Source organism: Excalfactoria chinensis, chromosome 4 (assembly GCF_039878825.1).
Source record: "Excalfactoria chinensis isolate bCotChi1 chromosome 4, bCotChi1.hap2, whole genome shotgun sequence".
In the NCBI taxonomy this organism is placed as follows: Eukaryota; Metazoa; Chordata; class Aves; order Galliformes; family Phasianidae; genus Excalfactoria; species Excalfactoria chinensis.
This window is the reverse complement of record NC_092828.1, coordinates 8,849,230-8,863,154: the sequence shown is the minus strand read 5'-3', so window position 1 is coordinate 8,863,154 and position 13,925 is coordinate 8,849,230. Positions and strand designations below refer to the sequence as shown.

The following is a 13,925-nucleotide window of genomic DNA, read 5'->3' as shown; positions in this document are numbered from 1 at the left end:
CTAAAGGCTGAGTCCATGCAGATGAAAGGTTCAGCTCTGTGCAGTTGAGAGATCAAGGCTTGGGGTCTGTGAATCAGGGCACTGCTCCATTCTGTTGTCACATGTTCTTATGCCACAGTAGGTAGAAAGGAACTTTCTGCACCAAGAAAACAGTTCTGCACTGGCACAGAGGCTATGCTACAGTGCAAGGAAACCCACTGCTTACATCTGCGTACTGGCCTCCTGAAATCCCAGCTTTTTATTCCAGTATCAGAATACAGCTCAGAAACAGTGACTAAGCAACAAATGGAACTGGAAAATGCTGAATTTCAGTGCATCAGGCTAGCAAGACTCATTTTAAATATGAAATACAAATAAACACTTTACAGAAGATTTATCCCTGCAAGTCCCGAAGTGGAGAACTCATAATGGAACAGCACTGGTTGGTCCTGATGAGCACTGGGCTCTAGAAAACCTGGTACCAAGGAGCTTCAAGTCCAGGGAAAAGGTCATGCTACTTCCTTTGTACGTTTACAGAGTAGATCCCCATGGCATGTTTGTCAAATAGTAAGAAAATATTTTAAAGCAAGAGTCTCATGAGAAATATTTATTTTTCCCCTTCAGAAATAAGCTAAGGTAATAAATAGGAAGGTATTTCTTCATACAGGAAAGACGACAATGGCAATTATCACCTCTCAAATGCATCTTTTCTTTTTATTTGAGAGATATCTGATACTTTACATTGCTATTGAGGCTACAGTCAAATAAATGCATAGGTCAAATTCTGCCTCAAAAACCATCTTGGAAGACGTTTTGTTCTAACCCAGGACTGGTTTAATGCTACCTACGTATAGTAGAGAATTATTAAAAAAACAAAAGTTCACGTCAATGTGGATGATCCAATTTTTATGCTGGTACATCAGGCACAGTTTTGGAGAAATAAATAAAGAACTCAAGTTTCAATGGTGGCTGTTTCCTTTGGATAACTTGATTTGAAGCTATTCTGTGTGGGAAACCTGAGATCTGATTTTAGCAGTTTGTATGTTAAACTCCAGGTGATAAGAATGGATGAGAATTACAGGTACACAGCAACTATGAAGTCAAAGCCCATGGTGTCTAACACAGGGCTTTTAAGAACAGAAGCACCCAAAACATCACTACAAATCACTTAGATTTTTAGGCATAATTAAATTAAACCATTTGTATATATGTGTGTGCTCTTGTCTGTATGCACCCCTAAGACCACAACATTTAAAGCAGAGCAATTTTAGCCAAAGACTGGTGAGGTATAAAACTTAATTACTCCTAGATATAGTTAACTATGTCTGTAAATGAGCATATAAATTGAACAAAACCCTGCCTGCAAATAATCAGGCACTGAGTTTCCTAGCTTTCATAAGATTTCATTAATACATTAATAAAGGTTTTACATAACTTATGCACTCAGACATATACATATATTTTATCCGCAACGTGTGCTTACATACAAACATACTTATGCACATGTGCAAACATATGTGTACACATACCACACACACTCACATCCCCTTATCTGCACACATTCAAATTCTTTAAAGAAAATGCTACCATTTAAAAAGCACTGGAATTGGTTCCAGGTTCTCACGCAACTTTGGACTTACAGAAAAAAGGTAGCTTACATCTATTGCATATGAAAAAAGAAAGGAATTTACAACTAAAAATTATGTTAAAAAAAAACAGAAAGAATGCACACACACCCCTCACGTTACCAGCTTTCCAATTAGGAATCATAGTATTGGAATGAATCTGGTATAACTGCAATAAGCAATGGCAGCTTTGAATTATTATTATTATTATTATTTTCAAATAAATGTGAATCTTTTGGAATTTAAATTAGTACCAATTGATGGTGAACAAAAGTTCTTTCATAGACAAGTCACTGCTGAGCTCCTTTCTTCTTCTGCTCCAGCTCCTGCAAGCGTTCCTCCCGGCACTGCGCATGCTGTGTTCCCACTTTGTGGGCTGTCTCAGTGGCTGCAATGTCAATCTGCGCATATCGGGATGATCCACTCCCTGAAATGTCAAATGAAATCATATAGAATGTATAGTCCAGACCTTTCATGCAATCTGATGTAAAACTGACCCAGGCTGAAGCTATTGCTAGACTTCTCCCATAGATTTCCAAGGTGATCTAGGTCTGGTATTAAAGTAAGTCCTATAAAGGAAGTAAGATGATAAATACAACAAGAAACCTCACCAGTTTTGTTATCTACTTATTTTAGGTATCTGATTTTCTTCAAGTAAGCACCTGAATCACTTGTATTTCTGCTCCACACATCTGTCTCCACCCCTGTTTCTCCCAGTAGAAGACAAAATAGAGCAGAATGGCAATTTAGTCCAATAACTGGCAATAATGTAGACCAAAGTTGCTCTATTTGTTCAAGAGCAGAGCAGTTCTGTATCGGTGTAGATATATCACTATGGAAGAAGGGAAAACTTTAATATGAAAAGAACATTATATTCACAATTCTTAGGAGCACCTCCAGAGTTACACAACTTGAGCATGGATTGATGTTTGACATATAGCAAAACTAATATCAGTTTATGGAAGCAAGGCTCTTCATTCTTAATGCTTTGTTTCACTGTCTCTAAAATGGGGATAAAACATGACTTCCATATCTCAACACAGTGCTATACAGAGATATGAATTAAAGTCTGGGAGAAGCTTAGAATTACTTATCTAAAGTCATATAGCACTGAGCAACAACACTGAGTAAATAAATAAAATAAAGGGGAAAACTGGAAGATATTTCAATAGCGAGAGCATTGAATTGAATGCCAAATCCCTGTTAAGAGTTTTCTGTAAGAAAGGATGCATCTGTAAGTGACTGTATATGGTAGCTATAAATCACACCTGTGTGCTAATTCTCCAAGACAAGCATTAGAAGAAAAATATCCAATAGGGGCAGGTGAGTTGGGCAGACAGGGTGGGGAGAATACAATCAAATGCTTCTGCTTTCCTGCAGCCCTCATGGAAAGCAGACAGAAAACACCATGTTCTATTCTTACACATTTGCCATGTGGCTCCAGAGGCAGTATTTTAATATCTTTAGGACCAAGCCCAGTACACCTATGCCCATGACCCCGTTGCTGAATCCAAGCAAGACAAGTTAAGCAAGAATAGTCTTATCCTAATGCACGCAACGAAAATCTTGAGGAAAAATGAAGGAAATTACTATCCATCAAACTTCAGAGACATGGAAACATTCACTTTAGGGGTTGTTCATAAACAATGCAACATCCTGGAGAACTTTGCTAGTTATATATCAAAAATTAACTCACAAACACACACAAGTACGAATTCTTCTGAGAGGCTATGGGCAGATGAAATTAAGAGAGATAAACAGAGAAGTTAAGGTTTTCCACACCATATATAATTTGTAACACTGTACCCACTGCTGTTTAAATAGTCCTGTAGGCTTTCTTACCTCGTATGCTTGTGCTGGCTTCTTGAAGTTCCAGTTCCATGTAATGAAGTTGTTTTTTGGATGTAGGACTGACAGGAATATTAACATAGGTGGCTGTCTCACTGTGGGGTCGATCTGATGTAGGGACATCAGCTGAATAACCTACAGCCCCTTCTAAAATAAGTAACAAACATGTTATTATAAACACTGTTTGCAATGACCAACAAACCATTTCATAAAACACACCATTCAGCAGTAACAACTCAGGTCATCAAACAGCACATTCTTCAGTCCTAAACAGGATATGAGGTTTCTACAGAAAATATCCTCAGAGAAGGATTAAGTCAGGGTCCATGCAGAAGACCACTGCTAGTGATCTCATGTGGTGACAGAAAGCGAACACTACACGGAAATTCTCTAGCAGACACAATGTATGCAACACTATTAAACTGAACTGGAGCTGAAAGCATTCAGAAGTAAAGCCATACATGAAATGATCTGCCTTAGGTAGATGTGGAATAGTAGAGCATCCAGAAGAAAGTAACCAAAAATGACCAGAAGTTCAAAAAGTTACAAAAAGAGTCTGAAGACAGACGGACTAACATCAACCAGGAAACATTTCTCTTTAAAGTGATTCTGTATTACAGAATACTATTATCTACTGGATGATTTAGCAAGACCTTCTCTAGCCCAATTTTCAGTAATTTGAATCTTTCCAGAAGTGAAACAAGGAGAGAAGATCTTCATGGCTTCATATGTCCATGTCGTTGTTGTACAACTGAGTCCAGAACTGGATATGGCAAATCAGCTGTGATCTCACCAGTGCTAAGTAAAGAGGAATGTTCACCTCCCTTGACCAACTGGCAATGCTTTAACAAATGCAGGCCATGATTCTATCAAATTAATTTCCAGAGAAGACAGGTTTTCACTGTTGCTATCGCATACATATTATCACTCATTTCATTTTAGTTTTCTTTTGAAAGTTTGTTACTTCTTTAAAAGAAAAAAGAAAAAAGTATTTCTATTTTTCTTTCTTCCACATTTATCTTTAGCAAGAAGCAAATTATCTTTCGGAAAAAACAATGTTTTTTTTAAACTTTTTGGCCAATGACTAAAGCCAGCTTTCTCCAGAACTAGAATAAAATAATCCCACGACCGTGTATTTATATAAATCTGAGTAAACTGGTGGAAAAATAGTTGTCATAGGCAAACAGAAGATTCAGTGCCAACAAAACTGTCAATCTCTTAAAGATGTACTAAACTGAAGAAGAGGTAATGAGATGCTTCTGTGTGGTTCATCAACTATTATGAAGAAACTCATAATGACTTTCATTTGGAGAGTTAATCTCAAATGGGAACACAAAATCCAGTGTGAAATAAGGAAATGTAAACCCCACTATTTTTGATCACTAAGGATTAGAGAGATCCCCTTTGAGACTGCTGTTAAGATAGACGGGATAGATATAGATACAAGGGAAAGAACAGTGCAGAGGAAAAACAGCATCTCTTTCAGATTCTTCCTCTCCCTTAAGTTCTCCCATTAAACCCTTCCATAACCACACATAAAACACTAAAATTCTTCTTTTCCAAATCACTGTTTTTCTTTTTACTCCAGTCAGGCACTGTTGGAGTGCGAATGGGAAGGCAGTAGGTGGTCAAGTCTTTTTAGAGTACAGAAGATCCTGACTTCTTAAATCCAAGGGGAAGCAGCTGTAAATAACCATAAAGGAAAATTTACTCTTCTTGGATGGCAGAGAAAGCTCATACAAGTTGGGTAACATTAATATTTGTCAGAAGCTACATTAAGATCCAGGATAATGTAGTCTCTCCAGATGTAACCAATTTAAGTCAAAGCAGACTAGAGTGTGGTCCAAATTTTTAAAAGCCTTGAAAGCTGACCAATTTCCTAACAGATATTCATTAAAAATAAATTAAGAATAAAGTGCTGCCACCACAGAAAAAATCTAACTGTACCAAATTACCATTCTCAGAAATAGGTGAATGATTCTGTCTAACACATGTCAAAGAAGCTTGGCCTGACCATGCCAGAAGGATTTGGGCAGAACAAGAGCACTGAAAATCTGCATCCCAAATAGCTGAATTCATAATCAAACGACAACCATAAGGGCTGATACAGCATCATGAGTAGTTATGAAGAAAAATGTTCTTGAAGTCTTTCTATGCACTGTTAAAGGATAAAAATATATTTACTAGTGGATCCTTATGCAAGAAAAAAAGAAGAAAAAGAAAGCCCTGACAAAACTCAAAATTTCTTCCTATAACTTGAATTAAAGGAAAAAAAAAATCCAAGTACAAAGCTAGGCAAAATGGAACAGAAGCAAAGGAAAACTCTCCTCTTGTTTAGTCTATGCTGTTTTAACACAAACTTTGCTTTCTTTGTAAACTTGGGTTTTCTTTTATTCTTTCCATAAGAATATCTCATTAAAAACGTAAAACTGGTTTATCTTTGAAGGGTTTATTTGAATAGCACAAGACAGTCAGCATCTCTTAATAAGAAAATAAGGCACTCTCAGAGTGCCAAAGACAAAGATGATGTTTTCCGTAGTCCTTACAGGATGGAGGTAGAAAATCCTTATGAGAAGGTTCAGAGTACCAGGATTTTTTGTAGGATTTACAGTCATTATGGAGGGAGAATTTGGAACAACAAAAAAAGACCAGAGTTTGCAGTTACAGGTTGAAGATATTATGAAAGAAATGGCAGAGTATCATGTTTGAGGAGAAAGGGAGGAAAAGGTAGAAACAAAATAGATAGTTAAATTACCAGTGAGAAGTGTGAAGCAGGAAATGAAGTGGTTTTTAAAAGGAACTGGGGAGTGGGGGAGAAGACAAGGAAAGGAAAATATAGGAATGATTGAGAAGAGGAGAGAAAATGTATATATTTGAAAGTGATGTTTCAGTCATCAGCATTTGTTGCACACAGAAATAAAACACTATAAATGCTGCTTGGTATATGTGTGTGTGTAGTATACCAGTGTTTAAGAGTCTGAACATGCCTGTAAAACTAACATCTGCAATGATCACCACCTCAAAAAAAATCAACACTTAGAAGACATCACAGCATAAAAGAAGGAAAAAAAAAAAGCAATAGTTAGCTTCTTCTGATGCAATTGGTTGCAGATATTTCTAAACATAGAATCATAGACAGTTCAGATTGGAAAAGACCTTAAAGATCAAGTCCAACCACAACCCAACTATACTACCCTAACAGCCCTCTGCTAAATCATGTCCCTGAGCACCACATCCATATGGTTTTTAAACACATCCAGGGATGGTGACTTGGTTTACTTACCAGGTTCCTCAAGGCTAGTAGGAGTTCCAGGTTCTGCAGGTAGCATCAGCACCTCATAACCAGCTTTAGGACCTACTATGCAGGAAAACCATCAACAGTTTAGAATTCAGAAATTGGCAGAATGTAAACAAAACATATGATTTTTCTGGTTTAGACTCGTGATCTACTAATCTAAACAGTCATACTGGGGAAAAACAACTCGGGAAGCAGCTAATGTTGACTTTTCTATGGTGGTTATGTCAGTGCTTTTTAATGAGAGCAAGTAAATAAACATGGCTGTTTTTACAGATATACACACGGAAGGGCACTAAAGTCAACAGTGTGTTTTGCTATACATCAACGTGGGAGCAAAGCTGTCTTGTATGCATGAATCAGGGAGAAGTGGGTGGGTGATCTTGGGAGCATTTGGAAGATTCTTGTTAAAATTCCACCTCCAGCATGATGGATAAATTCTTGATTTCTGACAAAGCATTGTAGAAAGTGCTTAGACTGTCCCTTGCAAGGACAACTTTGCATTTCAAGATCAAATCATCATCCTTGCAAGAAGCCAAGCAGTGCAACATCACTGGTGCTTCCGGAGCACTAAGATGATAAAAGATTCCCAGGTTCCACCATGATCGTGGACTCCACCCCAGTTTCATGGAAGGCAAGCTAAAAAACTTTGCTCTTAATATGAATACACCAGTGTTTCTTTTGAATGACAAATACTCAAAGTTTATCATCTGCAGATGTTGTTGCCTTCATTAATATGAACTATCTTTAGATGTGCTGTTTTTTTTCCCCCCATCATCTCATTCCTAGGGTACAGGATTTCACATGACCCAAGGTGGGATTTTTTGGTGGATATCCTTTGTTAAAATGCTGGCGGCATTATCCTGCTGTGAATAAGATTACTGCCTAGCTCTGACACTTATCTCATCTGTCACTGTCTCTTCTAAACTTATCCCATCTGTCAATGTCTTTCTAACAAAACCCTGCACAGCAAAAAGCCCAAAGATATGTGTTTCAAAAGGGAATCAAATCATATATTAATGTTTCCTGAAGTTTAAAATATTTTAAGTCTGAATAAATTTAAACTTACATGCACACACATACTTCATGACCACTTATACCCACCTGCTTGGAGACTGTGCCCTCTATGTAGTTTCAGAGACCCAGAAGCTGCCATGACAGATGAAGCACCTGTTTCAAAAGAGAGAGATTCATATTAAATCTAAATATCTTCTGCTATTGTTAGATATCTGCTGTGCATCAGCAGTCTTAGTAAATGTTTCTGAAACATCAAGAAAAATTACCATAAGTATTCTAAGTCTTTGGCACTTGCTCTTATAAAATTTCATGCAGTTGGTAATTGCCCAACCCTCTAATTAGTCAAAATCTCTCTGCAAGAATTTAAAGCTGTCATTAAATTCTTAACAGATGGATCCAAAACCTGCAAAAGAGAAGAACTGTACTACACTTCAGTAGTTCACTGTCCAGTGGTAAAGGATCTAGCCTTGGTGGGGTTTGAATCCAGGTCAATTGTGAATTCATATTGTGAAATATCATCCCAAGTGTTACAGCCAGAAAAGTTTTACAAAGGACATGTCAGATAGCACAGTAATTCTTCTTTCCTCTGCTCAATTCAGATCAGCATGAAATTCTCCGAACAGCTTTGGATAAGGAAGTTTAAGGTAAGATGAGCTGGAAACTCGGAAATGTACAAACTGGTGCACATGTAATGCAGTTTGTCTACATCCATATATCCCTTCTTTATTCAACGGGCAAACTAAACAGCATTATACTTAACTTTTCAATTGGCACTATCATTAGCTGGCCAAGAATTTCTTGTCTACGCTGTTCTTACAATGGGCACCTTAATCAAAATGAATGGCATTTGCTTCCTGACACGAATAATTTCATGGGATCTCCTTGTGCAAATAAGTGGTACTTAACAGAAATGAAGTAGGAGGTTCTGCTTATGAGCAACCCTGCTGCTGGTGACAGGGCAGCTGTACAATGTGCTGCTGGGTGCTTGAGATCAGTATAAAATTAACACCGTCTTCTATAGCGATGAATAGTCTCCGAGCAGGTGAGACACTTCTTTGCAAATTGTTTTTAAAATAGCAACCAAAAATTAACATAATTCATATGTAACACAAAGAAATTCTGTAAGATAAATAGCAGTCTCAAGTACCTAAGAAATCAGCATGACCTGAGAACAAAAAGAAAAACGTACTTTCTTAACTTCTTCCCTGCACAAATGATACACTTATAAAGAATAATTTCTAATTCTATTAGTTTTCACACTCGGAAAGTTATCCCTAAATTTCCATAAAATAAACGTAAACAAAACACATTATTTCATTTAATGAGGATGATAGAATTAAAAAGAAAGCAAGTATATCTCAAAAATGCATAATTGAACTAAAACCTCTTATCTTGCAGGGTTTTTTGAACATAAAAGTATATCTAGTGTAATCCAAGATTACAAGAATAACCAAATGTGCCATGGGAAGAAAACTGCATTAAAAAAAATGAGATCCAATTGTAGAACTTTTACGTATCCTGGTGAAAACTTGAGCACCAAAAACCTTTTTATAAACTTCTGTCTTTAAAAAGACTTCTAAAATAAACCAATGCAAAAACAAGACAAAGAAATATGACATCCCAGACGACACGGTTCATTTATACTTCTTACCACAGAGTACCCCATTCCTGCATTATTAAGGACAGCAGAATGTGTCTTGTAAAATTGAAAGTACCACCTCTCTTTGAAAAGACAACTACAGCTTTATGCTAAATGCAGTTTCATCACAAAACTGATTTTTTTTTGCCCCTCAAATGCTTTATGTAATCCAATTGGAATCATTCTGCAGGAAACTGGGATTGTGAGGCAATGTTTGTAGGATTTGTGAAAACCACACAAGAGAGGGAAATAAATGTACAACCATAAAAGATTCCAGTCCATTTAGGGTCAAGTTTAAATCTTCCCCCATCGAGCTGCTTTAAACAACCACGTTAATGCTTCAGGATTTGAAGTATTCCATTTTCCTCATCTTCAGATCAGGCAAATAACAAATATTTACATAGTCAAAACTCTCACGGAATTTTTGTGAAGCTTATAAATGTATTATATAAACATAAGCCAACAATGATTGACCTATTTTCTTCCTTCTTCATCATTGTGCATCTGCATTTCTTCATGCACACTCTTCAAGAATAAGCAGTTTTTAGGACATGCACCACAAGAAAAAGCTGTGAAAATGAATACAAATGAGGAAAGCTGGAACACATGTAATAAACCAAGCCCATGTAGGTACATTTTCAAATCTTGTCACCTACTCCTACATGGTCAATAAGAAGACGTGTAATACGCAAGCAATCACCTCTTAGCGCCCAGCCTCTCTGCATTTATGGAGTAGGTCAAAGAACAGACAAGTGTCATCAAGTCACCCTACAACAGGAATCAGGAACCTGCTGGATCTACTCAGCCCAAAGGATGAATCAGCAGCATATGGTTTCATGGCAATGACTTTTTGTCCTTAGTCAGGCCCCTGGAATTCAGATGTTCTCTAAGGCCTTGGTTTAGCTTGTAGGTGGAATTAGCAATTCTGCTAACCTTTTATTTTAATTCTGCTATAGCATTATTTTATGTGCGCTTTCAAAATCAAGTAATCAATCAAGAAAGGGTATGGCATATTATGGCAGGGTTTTATCAATCAACTTCTGATAATAATAATGCTGTTCTTTTGCAATATTTAGCCCTCTGACCTACAGCTTATTGATGATGGACGCTGTTCAGCACACTTTACTGACACAGTATTATGACTGTGAACTTTGCCTTCATACATCTGAAGCACTGACGACTTCTATCCTCTAATTTTTATTTTTAATTATAAATTATTTCCAACCCAAGCAATAAGAACCTACACAGTGTGGGCTGTATTCTTCTCAAACAGCACAGTCAGAAAGAAAAGGAGAAATTTAAGAACCTCAAAACTTCATGATATTGAAGTATACTGTATACAGATACAGAACTGAAGCATTCAAAAGCAAAAACTGTTGAACAGAACAGGGGGCATATAGAGCAGTGAATGAGGTGGGTTTGCATTTGTATGTCATGTTCGAATGGAAAAGAAAATAACAATTTATGTGATAAAAATACAAAGTATTTGTGATTGTGGATTGGTACAGAAGCAAACAACCTTATTGTGTCAGGTCACTGTAAAATTATGCTCAGTTAGTAGGTGTATCCTGCCATCAAGCCAGATTTTGGAAGCAATTACCTCAAAGTAGCAGGCTTCTATGTTATCCAGCAACATAGAAAAGTTTTAATGGTGCTCCTTTAGTCCAACAGAACTGTTTGAATTACTGCTTGGCACCAAGGGACTGTTTGGTACAAGCCTAGAATTAAAGATAGTGGAAGCAAAGAATTGAAGGGCTCCAGCATTTTTTTTCAAAGCTTTGTGACACCAAGTTTAATTATACTTGAAATGTTCACAGATCTAAAAACAATACTCTCAAATGGAATAGCTGAGGATAATAAAAACGAGACAGAGAAAATGTGGGGTTGTTTTCCATTGTGAAGAACAGTACAGTATTGAAGAATGAAGCATAAATATATAATCACAGAATCCCATGTGGCTACTGAGACTATCTGAGAGATGAAAACCCCACAAAGATGGCTAAAAACTTTAGTCACTGCCTTTAGACGCTGCATCTGTCTAAGGCATTTTATACTAAATAGACCAATTATTCAGTTTTTGCAGTGTGCCAAATGTAAAAACCCACCCAAACTTTGACCAGTGTAGTGTCTTCCCTTTCTTTGGATCCTAAAATCTGTTCTCTAGCTGCTTTTCCAGATTGTTTAATGATAGATATTAACAAAATAGCTAACTCCCTCATCTGCATGAATAGTATAAGATTAAGTTTTTGCCAAGTGATGTTTGCACCCAGGCTTAATTTGCCACTAAAATTAATGTAGAAACATACCCACTACACACAGCTTTAGAACGCTCTCTACACACACTCCTGTCAGAAGAATTTCTCTGGCTTCATTAGGTTTGTTAGAGAACTAAAATCCTAGGTTATTAGGAGTAAAGAGAAAATCAGAGGTAATGATCCAATTTGTGCTTCTATTTAGACCTCTATAAATCAAGAGAAATTCCACTGACTCGAGTGGAATAACTAGGAACAAGATCTGCTACATGCTTTTGGATTTACTCCTGCTAAGGCAGGCAAAAGAATAGAATTACTTACAACCTTCTTCAGAGACATCACCTGATCCTGGGTATCTTACTGGATATGCTCACACAAGCAGCAATCAGTTATAATTCTTTCTGTACTTGCCAGGATTTTTTTATTTTCATAGGGAATATGAACATGAAATGTTGCTCTATTGGGAACAAAGCACCTGGTACATTAACTGGATCTAGAATTATCAAGTGAATAGGCAAAGAATATAAAGACATTTAAGACACTATACAACATCCCTGTACAGATAACCCAAAGGAATGAGATGGACAACAGAACATAAAGCCAGGCATACTTACAGGCTTGTGAAGCACAGTAAAATAATGATAATAAAGAAGCCAGACCAGTCTGACTAAATGAGACAGCACATTCCAGATGACCAGCATGTTCTACTGATAAGGAGATTTACAGTGCAGAGACAGTCATTGTGTTACCTTTGCCTAAGTAATCTTCCAAGGCAAGATATTCAGCTTCCTTCCTTTACTGGTAATCTGTCAATTAGAATTTCTACAGACATGAGAGAAGCAGCTCCGTGTTTTCTCTGGTAAGGATGCACTCCTGGGTTTTTGTGCTGTTTAGAAAGCATTGCATCTATACTGAAAATACAAATCAAGTTTGCCTCTGGTGTTCATACAGCCTAAAAAGAACACCTTGACTTTGGAGACATGAACAGAAAAAGCACTACACAACTTGATAAAGAAACCACTACATTCAAACCTCCTTTGATTATAATAGGAAGGGAAAATTCAATCTTTGCAAATAAAGGCACTACAGACTACAGTCTACTTCATAAATGTCTGTCTTATGAGTTGCAGCAGCAAAACCAAGCACAAGAAGCATAACTCTCAATATAGTCTTCAGTTCTTCTTCCTCGACTATGATGTTTTCTTCATCCCCATTTGGGACTTAAGCATCAATATATACTAACAATGTAAATAATTAATTGTTTCCTACCTGGTAGAGCCGGTAAGACTCCAGACTGTAATATTGCTGATCCCTAAAATAAAGCAAAAACATCAAATTTTAGAATGAAAAATCTTTACAAGAAATAGAAACTTCACAAAGCATAGAAAGAATGGTAGAGAAACCTGCTTCACCATCACAAAGCTTTTCAAATCCAGAACATGGGCAATGATTTTCCAACCTGAAGGTGTTTAGAATATGCATGAAGTGTACCTTACTGAAGGCTAACTTCACTTTGGCTGCTTTACTACTCCTGTAGCATACATCATAAGGCCTAGGACAATCGAATTGACTGCAAAAAGCAGCAAATTTGGTATTCAGATGGAGATAATAGCAAGCTGGAGTAATGGGATTAGCATTGTGAATTTAGGCTAGGAGCTGTGAGCAGAACAAAGCTTGGCATGTTTGTTTGACTCCATAAAACCAAAACATTTTAGTTTGGAGCTTGGACTGACTTCAGGCTGCTTACAAATCCCACCTGAGACATAGCGGACTTTGTACCAAAGCTTTGTGTTATCTCAGCTACTTTACCATACTGGTATTACTGCGGTACAGCAGCAGCTGGGGCAATTCAAAGCAGGCAGCTGCAGAGTACCAGTGCCCAGTCACTTCTAACAGCAAGCACATTGCAAAACGTGCAGGCCAGTGTTCTCCCAAAACACACTCTGTCATTCACAGATGATTAGGAACAGTGATACTTTGAGGCCCAGACAGCACCAAGGCAGTTCCTGGGCCACAACATCAGGGTAGGCTGTGAGGTCAGCCTGCTCTGTGCTGCTGATCCCCACGCTGCATAGGAGATCTCTTATTTCTGGGCTTTGGGCAAGAGTAAGAACTCATCACTGCAGCTATTCTTTTTGATTAATAAATGCATCTTCTGAACTTTAAAGTAGAAGAACACCACATGGCTACCAGAACTGAGCCATAACGTTGTTCAATTACACAGAAGGAAAATTCCATTTTACATAACACCTGACAGCAATTTTCTGAAT

General features: G+C 37.3%; 1 protein-coding gene across 2 annotated transcripts in view; it reads right to left on the bottom strand.

The window, feature by feature from the left end:
* Positions 1-572: 572 nt before the first annotated feature.
* The window catches only part of DOK7 (docking protein 7), a 59,538-nt gene continuing 46,185 nt past the window's right edge, over positions 573-13,925 (bottom strand). Inside the window, exons 8-12 of one of the 2 annotated variants that reach the window (XM_072335317.1) lie at positions 12,925-12,967; positions 7,852-7,917; positions 6,736-6,810; positions 3,447-3,599; positions 573-2,031 (exon numbers count right to left, since the gene is read on the bottom strand). In XM_072335317.1, the coding sequence (XP_072191418.1) occupies positions 1,895-2,031; positions 3,447-3,599; positions 6,736-6,810; positions 7,852-7,917; positions 12,925-12,967 (474 nt within the window). In that variant the 3' untranslated portion in view covers positions 573-1,894. The remainder of the gene's footprint in view (positions 2,032-3,446; positions 3,600-6,735; positions 6,811-7,851; positions 7,918-12,924; positions 12,968-13,925) is intronic. The other variant, XM_072335316.1, reaches the window with a different exon arrangement.